The 17980-nt window shown below is 32.8% G+C and overlaps 2 protein-coding genes across 5 annotated transcripts; both read left to right on the forward strand.

Moving 5' to 3' along the window:
- Positions 1 to 5103: 5103 nt before the first annotated feature.
- Positions 5104 to 6260, forward strand: LOC111409302. The gene is made up of 2 exons (XM_023039328.1): positions 5104 to 5731; positions 5824 to 6260. The coding sequence occupies exons 1-2, from the start codon at positions 5336 to 5338 to the stop codon at positions 5983 to 5985; spliced, it is 558 nt and encodes a 185-aa protein (XP_022895096.1). The 5' UTR covers positions 5104 to 5335; the 3' UTR covers positions 5986 to 6260.
- A 5900-nt stretch (positions 6261 to 12160) lies between these two features.
- Positions 12161 to 14756, forward strand: LOC111409303. 4 transcript variants are annotated; one of them, XM_023039329.1, is made up of 3 exons: positions 12161 to 12693; positions 13012 to 13059; positions 13378 to 14756. In XM_023039329.1, the coding sequence occupies exons 1-3, from the start codon at positions 12592 to 12594 to the stop codon at positions 14509 to 14511; spliced, it is 1284 nt and encodes a 427-aa protein (XP_022895097.1). In that variant the 5' UTR covers positions 12161 to 12591; the 3' UTR covers positions 14512 to 14756. The 4 variants fall into 4 exon arrangements, with proteins under 4 accessions (XP_022895097.1, XP_022895099.1, XP_022895098.1 ...); XM_023039331.1 differs by having other exon boundaries at positions 12161 to 12641; XM_023039330.1 differs by lacking the exon at positions 13012 to 13059.
- Positions 14757 to 17980: the final 3224 nt, after the last annotated feature.

Consider the following 17980-nt stretch of genomic DNA (forward strand, 5'->3'; position numbering starts at 1 on the left):
TCATTTGTATTAGTTTTTGGTTTTGTTGGGTACAAGGACTCCCGCCATTTTTACACTTCTTTTACCTAACAGGAAAAATTACGAGCAATATCCATAACTGCGAAATTAGTCACAAAGTTTTTCGGGAAATGGATTGAGCCTAACTAACTCGACTGTCCCAACTTTGAGCTCAATTCTATTCAACATGGAAGTTGGGTTCCTTGTGTTGGTTAGCAAGCAATTATTTATTTTATTCTATATTTCCTATTTTTCATAATTGATATTTGTTTCTTTTTTCAGAGTTGAATAATATTTATTTTGTATCTTAATCGAATCTACTGAAAATAATAATATAGCTGTGCTGGTAGAGATTTTTCGAAAATAGATTATGAAAGTGATTTATTTAAAAATTTTAATATTAAAAAAAGTAAAGAAAAGCTATGAATTCATGTGTAAAATTATTTTATTGGAAGAATGCGATTAAAAATAAGTTTTAAGAAATAAAGGCGAAATAGAGGATTAATGAAATTAGCACAACATAATTAGAGTTTGTTTGCGACCCATTTTTATTTTTTTATTTTTTGTATGAGTTTTGTAATAGTGATTTTTAGAGAATGTATGGTTAAAAAAAAATAAGGAAAGAGTTTTAGGTGTACGTGAAAATTTATTTTATTAAAAGAATGTGTGGTTAAAAATGAATTTGAGGAAAAAATAGATTTTTAGTAGATGTTGACAAAAGTTGATAAAATGTGTAGCTATAGAATTGATAAAAATTGTGAGTTCCATAAAATGTGTAATTAAAATTATTGACTTTGATTTAAATTTTTTCAACTTTTCAAGATAAACCAAACTGGAGCTTACACTAATACACATTTTTTTGTATATATATATATATATATATATATATATATATATATATATATATATATTGATTGTACATTTTGTCTCTGTTAGGTAAAAATTAAAATCAATTTTTTAATAAAAATTGATAAATATTTGATTGAAATTTGTTAATATCATAAAATATGTGGTTAAAATTATATAAATTTTAATCATTAATCAACAAGGGTATCAATATTTTCTCACTCCACGTGATGTGACAGATGATTTTGGACGAAATGATAAGACAATCAAATTTATAGATACGAAACTCACTTTTATTGACTCTTAAATTTAATGACACTTCACATGATGATGATCCACATTGAATACATATATATCATTGCATCATGTTATCTAAAAGTTGAATTATTATTTCGATAAATAGCAACAAAAATTCTCCGTCTTTAATTTCATTTGCTCTCTCTCTCTCAGACTTCAGAAAATAGATGGTGTTCATCAAAATGAATGAATTTCATTTATTTTTTTATTAGCTTAACCCATTTTACTAGAAATTTTGAAAAGTACAAAAGGCAAAATGGTCCTTCCATCATTCTAAATTGAAACGTATATAAAAAGAAAAGAAAATTTCAATAAAAACTAATTGTCAAGGTATACCTTAGTTTATCTGGCATAAAATCCCATACCTTTAAATATGATAAACTATAATCACTTTGTACCATTTCTCTTAACTATATTAATCTTTTAAAATATAATACAAAAGTCGATAGAGTCTATCAAAAATCAAACAATTGAAAAGAACAATTCAACTTGTTGAAGGTAAAGGTAGAAACAAACTGGCAAACTTTATTATCGACAAAATAAAATTAATATGTTCATTGTCTTAACTATTTTCTAACCGGTTGATTCAACCAGTGTCTAGCTAATTACTTATTAAAATCAATTTTATAAAAAAGTAGTGTCAAACGCAAGCAAAGTGCCAATTAAATTACAAATTCATATATAGTACAGTTGATTTATCAATATATTCTACCAATTTTATCCTTATCAACATTTCGATCTTCGACTCCATATTTTTTTCGAGTTGATTTTAAAATATTAATAATTAATTAAATGAGAGTGGAATGGTGAGGGCAAAATGACAAAGTAGGATATGCTGCAATAATTCAAAAAAGAGAAACTGAAAATGAGAAAAGTTTTATTTTGATTGGTTGATTGGGCATCTTAGACCATTTTCACTGCTCCAATGAAATTTGCATTAGATCTTGTAGCAAATCAAAATTCACCTCCAACCATTACGTTAAAATTTATACCAAATGAACAGTGTTAACCATTTTCTTCCATTTTTTTATTCTTAGTATTTTATTTATTTTAAATATTTTTTATTTAATTATTTTATAGATACATATATTACTAAATAAATAATTATGTTAAATTATGGAAAAAATAAATTCATTAATAAATATAAAAAACATAGTACAATTAATAAAAAAAAATACAACAACGGAAATATTAAGTCATGCTACTAAAAAATAATGCAATACATTTTGAATGTAGATATTATGAAGTCGGAAATTTTTTGTAAGTAATTCATATGTTCTTCCAAAAATTAATAATTTATTGTATTAAAAATTTATTTTAAATTCAAATAATAATAATAATTTATTATAACTAAAAATATATAGCACAAATGACACAAATACCCTTAATCATTTTATTTGGGAAATGAAGAGTAAGGGTAAAAATGATGTTATACACTTTGCACCAAAATGATGCAAACTGAATAGTGTTGCAAAACGATGCAAAATTTGGTGCTACATTAGAGGAAATTTGCACCAAAATTTGGTGCATTTTGATGAAATGGTGCATAAATTGGAGATGCTCTTGAGAATCACAAAGTGCAATTGAGCTCAAACAAAAGACAAAAGCGTCGTCCTTATCCACACGCCACCACCTGTACTTACTATAATATAATCAACAATTGCTCCTAGGGCACATCTTCAGTGGTAAAAGAGGAGGGTGGAGAAATCTAGTTTTGCTTGAGGCTGCCGTGTCAAGGGTTCGAATCCTGAAATATGGATTTAGCTCTTGGGTAAGTGCAAGTGTACAAGCAGCCTTCCACCCTGTACCTTTGGAGGCATAACCTGCGATTTACCTCCCTCACGATACTCCAGAGCAAGGGCAATCGGGGACCCTTAAGGTTGTGGTTCAACCTTTTATAATATAATCAACAATTTTACAAGTACATCACTTTTTACACCTTTTTTCACAATACACACACATGCAAGTGGGTGGAATCCACGATTAAAATAATCGTGGATCCCACCTTTGTGAGAAAGTGTGAAAATTACTGTAAAAAAAATGCTATAAAAACAGCATTTTTTTATTTTATATATATATATATATATATTTCTCTCTCATTTACTCAATCTTAAATAATATGACATTAAAATAACACTTAACTTTTCACGTAATTTAAAAAACGTATATGTAATTTTATTCTTTAAAAAAACTTTCAAAATTGATACTTTAAAAAACATTCATAATCGAGACCTGGAAACTCCCAAGCAAACATTGAGGCTATTTTTCAACTGAATAATGCTACATGTAAATAATAGAATTTATAATGATTTGCATACAAAAGATGTATGAGAAAGAGAGTAGAGATGTACCATTTTTTATTCGGTTGAAAAAATTCTGTTTCAATTATATCTAACATTAGGCCTTGTGTTAAGATGCATTATTTCAAATACATATTCTTAAGCAGTGATTTAATATCATTTCAACCATACATTCTTCAACAAAGTAATATTACACGTAAATTCAAAATTTTTCCTCTTTATTTAATTATTCATTTTCCATCAATCTATTATTTCAAAATACATTATTTCAAAATAACGTGACTCAAATACTCACTATATCTATTAAAATTATTATATATGTTGCACAATCGTTTTCAACTACTCTCTTCAATCTGTCCTCTTGAAACAAATTTTTTGAAGAACTTTGCTACATGTACACTATGGTGTACACTTTAGTTTATACTTTGTCACGTGACATTATTTTATTGGACAGTTTAAATTTCAAACAATTTTTTTATCCAATTAATATTTGACAACAATACAAGTGTCAATTAACGTGTCAAAAATTAGTGTATAAATAGTAATTTTCTTTTTTGGATAAAGCTACTTAGTCAAACTTAAAAATAGGAAGTGAGAGACATACTAATGTGTTAGAAAATAACTAAGTAATTTTGTTTTAATTTTTTAAACTACCCAATGCATTCCAATCAGGAGTGGACTCGAGGGGGGTGCCCTAGGGCCACTAGAACCTCCAATTTTATCAAAAAATTTTTTTCGCTCACTATGAAATATCAAATGAAATTGAATTATTACATTTTTAATATCATTTTGAAGTACTCACAGTCTAGTATTTTTACATCGTTAATGTTGTGCGAAATGGTCAATCGTAGCAAATGTCATGACACGTCAAATAGACAGTACCAAACTACTATTTTGAGAATTTCGATAACAAGCTAACTTTAAAATTTTTTCGACGATTATACACTAGCCATATCCATAAATTTTCTATATCCTCTCGAAACTCATTTCGAAAATTATATCATAAATATATCGATAATCTAAATGAATATCGAAAATAGTTAAATGTACGTCAAACGTGTATACCAAAAAAGACGTATAAAAAAATCAATTATTTTATTAATATTTATTATTTTTGCTCGAAAATTTTTTTAATATAATTTTCATCATTTTATTAGGAAATTTTATAAGTGGTATAACGTCAAATTTTATTTTATTTTGATGTAAAAATTCTTAATAAAATTTTTATTACTTCATAGGGGTTATAAATTAGTATACTACTTTTCATCTTAATTATTTTTATATCTAAAAAAATTATATATAAAAAATTCAATCATTTTTAGAATTTTTTTATTATTGTTACGTTTTCCTCTCGATCAATTAATTTTTTTTTCAAATGACGTCAAAATTTTTATTAGATTATTTTTTTAAAAAAATTAATTGATTGAGAGGAAAAGTTAACAATAATAAAAAAAAATCCTAAAAATGATCAAATTTTTTTTTATACATATAAATTTTTAGATGTAAAAATAATTAAGATGAAAAAATAATATAACAATTTATAATTCATATAAAATAATAAATAAAAAAAAATTCATCGCTTTTTTTTTTTTTTTAAATTTGATTGTGACACTCAATATAAAATGCTTACATTCGCCCCTTCCAATCATGCATGCGTCATATGTGTCCCATCCAAATTCGAGCTTGGATTCAACTCCGTAGCATGATAGAAATTTTTTTATCTTCTCCAAAAATTTCAAATTGATTTCTGACGGTCTCTTCAGACCCGACAAAGATCCACCCGAACTCAGAATTGGATTCCCGTTCTTTTCATTTCGATTCAAATTTTCGTTGAATCCCTCTTTTAGTTTGTTCCAAATCTTGATTTCTCGCGCTCGGATTGAGAATTCGATTCCATGTCTACAGCACAACGGGAAGACGATGTGGAATGGGAACTAATAAATGACGACGGCTTTGTATACAAGCGCAAGAAGCGGCCCCGCCTCAACTCCACCTCCTCCACCGCACCTCCGCATCCGCCAGATCCGGCGGTGGAAGAGAAGCATCGTCGCCGGAGGAAGAAAAGGGCTCTCCTCAAACTCAAAGACAAGTACTTGAAAGAATTCCGCCAGTGGGAACTATTGTCGAACACCTTGAAGGAAATGCAAGAAACCGCTAATATACAAACGCAGAAGCGTCGAGAATTGAATTCCACGAGTTGTTTTGATGAAGCCAATAGTTCAAATCAACCGTCAGCACAGTCCACATCGGATTCCACCCACCGGCAACTCATTGACGAGCTCTTCTCTCAGGTACTACTCGAGTTCCGCCCTCTCTAGGGTTTCAGTTTTCAGTTTTCCGCATATCACCTCGTTTATTGGAATTTTCTTTATTCAATTAATAGGCTGGTGCACAAGAGGCGATAATTCGAGACGTCTCGTTTTTGTGCGATTTAGCAGAAGTTTTGTGCAGTGCCCAAGAGGAGAGATTGAAGCAGCAATTCACTGACCTTCCAATTTGGGAATCGTCCGCACACGAGCTCATGGAAGCATTAACTGAACAGTAGGTTTGTTTTAGAAATTTGTATAATCTATCCAAGAATATATATTATTTCAACTGTAGGTGCAATTAGGGTTTGTGATTGATCTGTTTCAAGAATTTTGTTTGTGCTTAAGAAGGCTGCGAAGAAAGGGGTTAAAATAATATCCAATTCATCTGTTCTAGTGAGATTAGAATTTGTATTTTGTAAATTTGAGATGAAATCTGGGATTCCAAAGAAAATAGTTAAGCCTAAGCATGCTTGATCAGTGAATCTGATAATATTTGGTCCTTACATGTTTATTTTGCAGTTTCTTTGCTGTTAATTATAGAATGTTGGTTTTTGATCTCACTGTGTGTGTTTTGAGATAGTTGGGATGCGACATAATAATGGTGAGCTAGCAAGTATATAATCCCATATTCTGTCAGTTAATGCAATGCGTGAAATTTAAACTCCTTTCACATAGTCCAGTTTTCTTCAGCCCTGTTACTAAAGGTGCCTTAAAGGTTTGTGGCCGGGTACGAGCTCCTATTATGAGAATCTGGAGGAAAATTCAAGTGTCATGCTCGCTACCTGGCCAAGAACAACGATCAGGACACTATATTCTGTACAATTGGTTGCCTACATTTTCTGTGTCCTATAAGTGAACCAATCTCTACACGGCATGCCTTCAATCACATAACCTGATTGGACAGGAAATTGGACTAGACAATATGATTATGAGGGTGGCCCTCAAGTGCAAAGGTAGAAGGGAGCTTAACTGGAAGATCTACCCTCGAGCAAAGATGAAAGTAGCCTTATTGGCCTAATGGTGCCGTGTGGAAGGCCATTGCTTAACGGATAAAAGTTACTCTAGAGATAATAGGTTGATCTTTCTCGAGAGGTCACGACCTGTGCAGTACTGTAGTTAACGTGTTAAGTATCTCGCCTCACAGCGATGGAGCCAGCACTCGGCGAGACGGCAGTGGCTGTTCGTGCTGGCTCCGTCAGGATTTAAAGCTTTAGCTAACTTCTTCTTCTTCTTCCTTTTTTTTATCCAATTAGAAGTGTGCCTTTTGGCTTCTTTTTTTCAAATTGGCCCAAAAAAGGGGCCTGGCTGCTTTAGTCCGTGTCTGTATGCATATGCCTTCTGATTTCCAAAATCAGAAACGGCAAAACAATCCCTTGACTCTCCTTCCCACAACTTCTAGCCAACCATGATTCCTTCAGGTTTAAGGTTTCAGCAGCTCAGCTCCTCCACTGTCGGACTGCCACTGCCTCCACTTCACCACTGCCTGTTGCCTGCCGCCACAGTCTATCTGTGAGCCCCCCAACCCCCTTTTCATGTTTGTCATTTTCTTTTAGAACTTCTTGTTCAAGCGGTGCAGCTAGACTTGCCACTGCTTAAAAAAAAGGGTTGAACCCCAACCTTGAGGGCTCCCATCGCCCCGCTCCATGAGCTTTGTGAGGGAGGTAAATCGCGGGATGTGCCTCAGCAGACCAGGAAACAAGAGCTGTACACTGTGCCTACAAGGAGTCCAATTTCATGTCTCAGGAATTGAACTCCCACACTATGGCTGCCAGTAAGGCGTGAGATAATCACTCATGTCCTTTGCACCACTGAACTATGTCCCGGGGGGCAACTTGCCACTGCTTCTAGCTTGGAGGAAAGTGTGAAGAAGACTGTGATTGAGAATCCAGTTGTTTGCTCCAAAACTTGGTGCGCGTAAGTCCTTGCTGATTTTTCTTTTCTTTTTTTCTTTTTTTTTTTAATGCAAATTGTAGATCATGTTACATTTTATGTCATTTAATATTGTTTCTCAAGAAATTTGAAGTGCTTGTTATTGAATTGGACCAAGTGGGTAAGTTCAATTTTTTTCTTCTTTATAAATCCTATTAGTGCGCGTGTTTGTGCATAGAACATTGCAATTTTTGATCGGATGTGATCTTTCTAAATCAAAATCAGAAATATACGTCTAAATTATGATCTTTTTCCTCCTTTTTTCCATTTCTTAAGCTGAACTTTATCACAGAAGATTTGATTTCTTCGGATCTTCCAATAGATTTACCTTTTGTTAGTACAAGTAATGAAAAAAATATTAATGCAGCCAACCCAAGTTTATCGAAAATTTGACTTAGTGTACGACATGAAATGACAAAGTAAAAATTGACTTATTTCTTTTAGGGAAAATTGTATTAGGGGTTCATAATCTTTTCAATTTTTGCAAACTTTACTCTAATCTTCATTTTGTGTCAACGAAGATCCTTAACATTTCATAAATATGCAGCTGGGGTTCAAATGAATGAAAATGATCAAGAAAAGTGGGCTTCAACCAATTTTGATTAAATTTTAAGGGGTAAAATAGTACTTTGCATTTTTCTTCCATTAAATAAGTTAATAAATAAATAAATAAATCATAAAGAAAAGAAAAAGGGAAGAAAGAAAAGGGAGCATCATCATTTTTCCCACCCCCACCACTCCAAACAAGTCAAAATTGTCAGTGGTGGTCGATCGTCATCCACCGGCCACCTCCACTCCCACCTTTTTCCTCTCACCCCACTCCACCCCCATTCCCACCTCCACCCAAACGAAACCAGAAAGCTATTCACAACCACCAAAATAGATCTTTTCACCATCATCATCACCATTGTTGGTAACTACCCATTTTCAAACTTCGAACTCAATTCAAAAAAATTCGAAAATGCATCCACTACCCAATCCAAAATAATCCAAAAATGCCTACATGAGATTTCAACATTAAATTCAACAACCTTACTCAAAAAATCCTAAAAGTTGCTCCGAAGATTGTACTCCAAGGCCCCAATCTAGTGGCTATGAAGAAACTGTGAACATTCAATGGTGAATCCGTTTCTTGAATCTCTAAGCTCCCATTTCTTTGTTTGAGCACAGAAGATAATGGAAAATTGAATTCCACTGGAGCTAGGCAAAACTTTGAGGAAACTTGTACGACCACTGGTAACCATTTAATTGCTTCAATTGACGTTCCAATTAAGGGTGGTTGGCAGTTTGATTTGGTGGGATTGAGTGGTTGTTTGATTGATTGTATTTCTTATTTGGGTGGTGGTAGCGCCTACCTTTGAACGGCGAGGTTGATGATGTGCGGTGGCAATGGTTGCTGCCTTTGGGCAACGGTGTTGACGTTGTGTGGGTGGTGATGGTGTTCGGCCTTTGGGTGGCAACGTCGGCAGTCGGTGTGGGTGGGGAAGAGTAGAGTGGGAGAAAGAAGGGTTAATTTTTATTTTTTTGGTTTTTTAATTTTATTTTTAACCTTTTTAAAGTGAGAAAAATAAAAAGTTACAATTTTATCATTTTTAATTTGGTCAAAATCGATACTTTATTAGTCAACTAATGGTCAAATCCATCTATTTGAACTTTAGATGCATATTTTTGAAAGTTTTGAGATTGTGAGTGGCACAAAGTGAAGGTTATAGTAAAGTTTGTAAAAATGTAAAAGGTTAGGGATCTCAGTTGCAATTTTTCCTTTCTTTAATTTAACAAATGGTTAGGTCAATAACCAGAACAATAGCACCAATGCTTACAGATGAGAACAAAATAGTCCTACAATGCTTACTTTTCCAAAATCGCTAGAATTTCTGATATGGATTTTGCTATTTGTACATAAAATTGGTAAATAAGTGATTATCAAAAATGTCGCGAAGGAAAAAGATTGGGTCAAAAATTTGACTATGTTTTAAACTAGCAAATAGTGAAATGTCATGTGAACATTATATAATTTCTTACGTAAATCTTAATGTATATGCAGCAATATCCTTTTCAACATAGATTAGATGTAGTGGCGGGAGTTGACCGACATCCATAAGCATATATAGCATAGATAGTTCACATCAAACTAGTGCTAGTTGATGAAAGTTACTTCAGAAACAAAAATAAATAAATAAAAAATGGTAAAGTACTCGGGCCTGCTAATCTACGACTAACCTTGTATAAAAAGTTTCACCAAATGCTTTGGATTTAATGAATTAAACTTAATTAAGGTAAAAATAAATAAATTTATAAGGTCACTATTCACTCTAAAATAGAAAATGGATTCAATGCAATTTAAAAATCGAGCATAACAGGTATTTTGTTCTTGGAGATAATTGCATTTTGATTGAGTTATTGATATAAGAAGAAAGGAAGCAATGTATACAAAAAATCTTTTTTTTCTTTGAACCCACCCAATAAAAAATTCTCCAATTCTCAAAGCCTTCTAATTTTAAAACATTGTCAACCATCCACTTGAATCTCCTTTAACCTAAGAACTTATGTATGACATGTTACAAAAAAGACTCTCAAAAGAATTATATCATTATCGTCTTTAAAATACTTTTTCAAAAAGTTGATGGTATCTCATGAAATAAGTCAAAATATAAAAGTTGTGGGTTCAATAATATGTATGGTCTAAAATGAAGTTTGATCTTCTTTTCAAAAAACAAAAACTTTATCAAGCAAGCACTATGTAAACAAAAACAAAACAAAAAAAAATTAAAATTAAAATTAATAATAATAATAATAAAACAGAAAAGAAAATTTAAAAAAGCCACTTTTTTTGTTTATTTGAGTAAAGTTTTCTTTTGTAAAAGGTTTAGGTGCATCGAGAAATTTCAACTATATTTGTACTTTCGTAACACACTCTTCATCTACCTCATTTTTTGAATAATTTTTAATGTAACACAATCCTAATTTTCAACGTAACACAATCTTAATTTTCAACCTGTGTATTTTTTACAAGTACTATTGACATAGCGATGCTTGGAATCTCTCTCTCTCTCTATAAAATACCGATATTTATTTTATACTAAACATCAACAACATAACAATCAATTAATTGATAGATAATTTAAACTATGGAATCAAACTTAAATTTATACTTATCTCTCTAGACATTTTTATGTAACGTGAAAATTCTAGTTTCTCATTATTATTTTTTCTTTCTTCAATTTGGCAATCAACAAACACATGAATAGTCACTATCTATATACTGCAAAGGCCCCAATACGGTAGAATATTCTGATTTATGCTATCCAACATTTTGTCCCAAACCATATAGTTTCTTCTTGTGACTTTCTACGAAGCTTCCTTTGCTACCAAACAAATCTCTTTCGAATGGAAAGGATTTGGTATTTTTGTTCGAGACAAGTTGAAATGAGTAATTCTAAATAAAGAAACTTATTTAAAAAATATAGACTAAGAACCAAAAAAAAAAAAAAAAAAAAAGAACAAACTCATTTCAAAGAAAACAAAAAAAAAAAAAAAAAAAACGGACGAAACTCATTTCAAAGAGTTCCAACATCCCACCAATTTTTTTTTTTTAATTTTCTTTTTTCCCCCTCACAAAATCTCAACAATAAAGTTTTATCCTTGTTGTTATTGATAATAAATGGAGATATAAATGTTTATCTACTAAAAATGAAACATTTTATTTTGAAACACATAATATCACGAGCTATAGCCCCTGTATGTTTCCAATTCTTTGAAGAAAATAATGAGTTTTTTGACCCTTTTTTGCCAGCACATGGGACCATTGCGAGAGAAGAAGGCAACAATGTGGGCTGAAGATCTACTCAATTCTTTAAAATTGGGTTAAAAAATTGGAAACAAACGGGGGCATAATTTATAGTGTAATGCTCTTTTTAGTATTAAATTAATTTAATAACAAAAAAGAAACTTTCAAAATTGATGAGAGTGACATGTTTAATAAACATGTTGAAAGAAAGAAGTATGTAGCTGTTGTTATATTGTGCATCGATTCAATTCTTTACATGCACATATTTTAGTTGGTAGCAAATTACTATATTATCATCATACAAAATAATCTAACATAATGGAAATAGAGAGAGTTTGATGCGATTTCAACAAAATATGTGGAATAAACATAATTTAATCCATTTTTTTTTTTACATATTTTAAAAAATTAATAGAATCGACTTCACAGGTTATCCTTTAACAAAATAAATTATTTGCTACAATAATATTTTTTTATCACATTCACACAATAAAATATTTTATATACAAATCAATAAAAGAATTTAAAATTTCAACCACACATTTTTCAAAATTTACTATTCAAAACACTATAATTTCTTCCAAAATGGGAGAAAAACAAGCTCTTAAGAAGGGATATCCGTAGAATATTATTTATATTTTTTAGTTGTTGCTGCCTAATAGTGATTTTTTTATTATTTTTTATTTTTTAACTTTTCACTTCCTCTGGAAATGGGAAGTTGAAAAGGATTTGGAAAAAGCTCTATTTCTATTCCATCTCCTTAACCAACCTCTTGCTCCTTCTCATGTTCCTCTGAAATGGGAAAGGGCTATGAGAGAGCACACAGAATTAAAGAACTAGAGAAAGAAAGAAACAGATGCATGTATGTATCTATATAGAAAGAGGAAAATGCCACCAAACGGGATATAATTAGCGGATTCCCAGTGCAAATGTAGAAAATTTGGCGGTTTGGGACATCATCAATTTCTCTTCTATGATCATGCTTTTCCATTAAGAAAAATCTCTTTCTTTTTCCCTCTGTAGATATAATCAAGTATTCCTATATATGTTATCATATTCGGAGGGATTTGCAGCAGAAGAGAGAACTTTCGGAGAGGGGTGGCGGGTCTGAAATTTCACACTCATTATGCTTTTTGAAGACGTAAAGAAAGATTTTGGATTCTTAAAGCCGGATAGGTATGACACTTTAAAAAAGAGTGATGATATATTTGAAGATGTTTATGGTCAGGTATATGCTTCTCTCTTTGTTAAATTCTCATTTTTTTTTTATTCAGAACAAGTGAAAGAGTTTCTTAATTTCGTCGAAAATTGAAATTCTTGGGTTGTTTTTGAGTTTTGGAAAAAGGTATCTATTAGTTTTGGGATTTTGTGATTTAACAGTTGTGGGTTTATTTCTGTGTCCCATATGTTTGTGTTTATAAATGCAGGAACGTGTATGTAAATAACCTTAAAACCTTCTCGACTGGTGTTTACAATTGTTTGTTCATGTGTTTTAACTCTTGCTGCGGCAAAATCATGGGATTTCTATTGTTCTCTGTTTTCTCAGGTTTTAGCCCTTCTGCAGTTTTCCTTTATTTCCTACAGAATTTTTAAGGTACTATTGCATTCTAAGTAATTTGTTGTTAGTCTGTTTGATTGCAGTGGCTTTCTTCTTCTTCCTCTTTATTTTTATTTTCATTTTCGTGTTCGTTTTCTGTTCATTGGGCTCCTGATATCATCAAATTTGATAATGGTTGTATCTATAGTACTTTGTTATGACCATGAAAGTACTTAATAAAGATTCACTTTCGATTTGAAGAAAAATTTAGTTTCAAAATATGCAAATCAGAGTCGACTGAGGATGGTTTCATCTTTTGTTATCTGATATGTTTAATCTTAGTATCTTAGGAGTTATCTGTTTTAACATGCACAGGAATCCCTGGAAGCCTTAAGCATGTCGAGAGTCAGGTGGTTGCTCCAAGGTCTGGATATAAAGGCATTTGTCTTTTTATTCCTGATTGTTCCGACAGGCATGGTTGGCATATATTTTCACGAGCAGAAGATTAGCTACTTCCTTCGGCCGCTTTGGCAATCTCCTTTGAAGCCCTTTGTCCCCATAACCCACTATTATCATGAGAACGTCTCGATGGACGCTCTTTGCAAGTTGCACGGGTGGGGAATTCGAGAATTCCCGAGGCGTGTGTTTGATGCGGTTCTATTCAGTAATGAAGTCGACATGCTCACAATCAGATGGAAAGAACTGAATCCTTACATTACACGGTTTGTTCTTCTTGAATCAAATTCTACATTCAGTGGCTTACTCAAACATTACTATTTCGATTTAAACTGGGACGAGTTTAAATTTGTGGAGCCTCGATTGACTTATGCAAAAATTAGTGGAAGATTTAGGAGAGGTGAAAGCCCGTTTGTCGAAGAGGGGTATCAGAGGGTTGCACTCGACCAACTTCTCAAAATAGCTGGCATCGAGGATGATGATTTGCTCATAATGTCTGATGTCGATGAGATTCCTAGTAGCCACACGATCAATCTATTGCGATGGTGTGATAACATCCCTCCGATCCTTCATCTTCAGCTGAAGAACTACTTGTACTCCTTTGAGTTTAAATTTGACGATCAGAGTTGGAGAGCTTCTGTTCATAGGTACCAGAGTGGGAGGACTAGGTACGCACATTATCGTCAGACGGACTACATACTGTCTGATGCCGGTTGGCATTGTAGCTTTTGTTTCCGCTATATAAGCGACTTCATATTCAAGATGAAAGCCTACAGCCACAATGATCGAGTGAGGTTCTCTCATTTTCTCAGTCCGAAAAGGATTCAGGATCTTATTTGCAGAGGGGCCAATTTGTACGATATGTTACCTGAGGAATATACCTTCAAGGACATAATCAGCAAAATGGGATCTATTCCCCATTCCTATTCGGCTGTTCATCTCCCCGCGCATTTGTTGAATAATGCTGAGAAATACAAATACCTTTTGCCTGGGAACTGCGTAAGAGAACGTGGCAACAGTGTCGTACACAAGCATACCCGGTTCAAATATTGAGTTTCTGATGAGCCGATGCTGGGATTACGCGGTACATTAGGCTTTTTTCTTACTCATTTGGCATCTGAAAAGTTTCTGTAGAGCATGACTTGAGGGTTAACTTGCTTAGCTTTTAGTTGTTTTCTGTATTTCTCTACACTATATTATTTCTCTTTTGGAGGTTAAGTAATATTTCTGTATTTTGTTACTTATGGATTTTCTTTGTTCTTGAACTCCTGCATTTATGCTAGAACTTATCATAACTCTAGCCATTCTTTTCTGTAGCATCAATATCTTATATTTTTCTTTCTCCAACATATGCGCTTCTTCTCTAACTCGATTGTCTTTTGGGGTTGGTTCGAAAAATTTATTTTCAAGAAAAGTTACAGAATCTCCATATTCTAATTCCTTTTACAAAATTATAGTGCTTAATTGGTTATTACTCTGCACTTGCAAGACTGATCGAAGGATGAAGCCAAGATGTCAAGTTAATTCCACAGTGGAGATTAAGACCATCAGACGCCGATTCTGAAGATTCTAGACCAGTCCAAGTGAGAGATTGAGTCATCTGATTGGAATAAGTCGAAAAGATGACTTCACGGTAACGAGAGTCGTCTCCTTAATAGTGTCTATTGAATACCAGTTAGTACAAGCACATTGGCACCTTTAAAATTGGTAAAAGAAGAATGTCCAGATAATGATTACTGGATGCACAAATTGCTACTTGAATTTTCAGTGGTTTTCATTTTCAATTTTTTATTTGTCACCATCTGTCAAGTGTTTTAATTCTAGTGCATGGACGACCAACTGATAAGGAAGTTGGTAATGGTCAAGCGGGTTGGTCGTCCTCACCGAATTTTTAAAAATCTTCAATTGGGCTTTTTCAAATTTAGAATTTCAGATTTTTTTGATTTCTTTCACAATTTATTGTAGCACAATTTCTATCTCGTCCCTACTGAATTATAATTTTGGGTCCATCCTTGTTTACAAATTCATTGTGCAAGGAGATTAATTCAAAGGACTATTAAACTGTGAACGTGAAAATACTGTGCAATATTGCAAAAAAATGTGTGCTGTAAACATTTGAACAAATTCACATGTTAGCATCTCCCATGTTGAAAACCTCAATTTAAGTGTATGCTGCCTTTCTTATCACTCTTTATTCCCCTGATTCTGAGTACACTCTCGAGACATGCCCTGGCCGGCCGGCTGCATGCATTTTGTAGCAAACATTACTCACAAACAAACACTCTCCTGAGATGCCGGTTGCAGGGACAAATTCAGGCATGGGCTGGCCAGGACTACAGCCCATGCTTGCCTAAGCCCAAATTCAGGAAGTCCACCATTTTTTTTGGAAAAATTTCATAAGTAAGAGATTAGTTTTGACACATTTCAAAAACAAGAAAACAAGTTTCAAATTTGAAAAATTAAATTTTTATTAAAATTTATTTATAATTTAATTAATTAATTATTTTAGTAATTAAATATATTTAAGTCACATATTTATATAATTTGGTCACAAATTAACAATTTAATTCATCGCTTATTATTTTTTTGTCACAAATCAAAAATTTTATGTCACAATTTATTTTACGATCACAGTTCAAAAATTTTATAGGTCACAGTTTGTTCATCGGTCACAAATCGAAAAGTTTATAAGTCACGATTTATTTATTGATCACAAATCACAAATATTACAAGTCACAACTTATTACACAGTCACAAATTATTAAATTATCGGTCACGTGTTAACAATTTTTTAGATCGCACATTATTTTTCGATCAGAATTTATCTTTTTCATTGGTCACAGATCAATCAATTTAATGGTCACAATCAACCAAATAATTTGTAATCACCACCAACACTTACGACTCACAGTCACAATTTTCAAGTCACGTATCAAATTGTGAGTCACGGTCACAATTTTCAGGTCACGTAACCGATTGTGAGTCACAAATTAATCAAACAGTCACGACCATCACCATGACCACCAAAATCGCTACGATCAACTATAACTCCTAAATTGTGAGTTACAATTGAGAGTCACAATCACAATTTTCAGGTCACGAGTCCAATTATTTGTCACAAAATCAACCAAACCGCCATGACCACCACGACCACTATCACAAACCAATGCAAACCACTGCAAAACAATACAAAATCATCGCCGGCTCTACCGTCGTTGCCAGAAACCACCACAACCGTCGCCACCAAAGACACCAACACTAGCACCACAAACTGCCGGAGCCACCATCACGCCGCCAATATCACCACACCCTTTCACAATAGCAGACCCAACCATCGCACCTTACACAACATCCAACATGGCAACCACGCACAACCACCACTCCTACAGTCCACGACACTGCACAACTATAACACAGAGCATCGCCGTCACATTGTCTCTCAAGGAGGAACACGCAGTAGTGCGACAGCAAAACATCAGATCGTTCCACAATCTCATTTCATTGGCAGCGATTTCTGGTAGTGGCTCCCAGCGACGGCGAGTTCGCAATAGCCTCCCAGCGATGGCGAGTTCGCAACAGCCTTAGCGTTGCCGTTTGAGGCTGCTGTGAACGACAGAGGCTACAGCGAAGTCGTTACGGGGGCATCACAGTACCGCTCGCGGAGGTCCTCCGTTGGCACCTTGTCTTTCGGCGAGATTGGGGAAAATTATTGGTAGAGAGGGAGAGAGAGTCGAGGGAATTGAGAGAGAGAGAGAGAGAGAGAGGAGGAAATACAACTTAATAGCCTAAATAAAAGGAGGATTTTCCAAATTAGTCTAAGAAATAAAAACATTTGGAAACTAGTCTCCAAACAACTAATTTTCCAAAAATACCCTTAATAGAGAAATTGCAACCAAAGCCATTACAATGTCTAAAAATCTTCAAATAAGTCCTCAAGAAAATATAGATCATAAATTTTTAATAAATCTAGATCCAAATATTATACAAAATTTTATTGATCTAAAAATTTATACAGAAAACGAATTAATCTATCTAGAAGAAGATCTGAAAGACTTCTTTATAGAATATTTAGACCCAAAAATAAAAAATAAAAATGATTCCATAGATAACGAAGCAATCAAAATGAAAAAAAGACATATATAAATTAATTCTTAATTTAAGAAGAAGAATTAAAGAATTAAATATAATTATTCAAGAAAAAATATTGATAAAAAATAGTGAATTTTATAAATTCTATTGTGACATTTTAAATATTTATGAAGAATCTAATTGGCTCAAAAATATTAACCCCTCCGCTGCACACTCCGACCAGATGGTATCAGAGCCATGTTACGAACCAAAAATTATGATGAATATAGTAGATGAAGAAAATATAATTGAAGAATTTTTGGAAAAGGTTAAAAAACATAAAAAACCTAGTTATCCCTATTTACCTAAAAACACTACGAATGAAAGTTTTGAGGATATACATAAAAGACTAGAAAATCTAGAATATAATCTACAAGTAGGAAATGCATTATTA

The sequence above is a fragment of the Olea europaea genome, chromosome 14, assembly GCF_002742605.1.
Source record: "Olea europaea var. sylvestris chromosome 14, O_europaea_v1, whole genome shotgun sequence".
Classification (NCBI taxonomy): Eukaryota; Viridiplantae; Streptophyta; class Magnoliopsida; order Lamiales; family Oleaceae; genus Olea; species Olea europaea.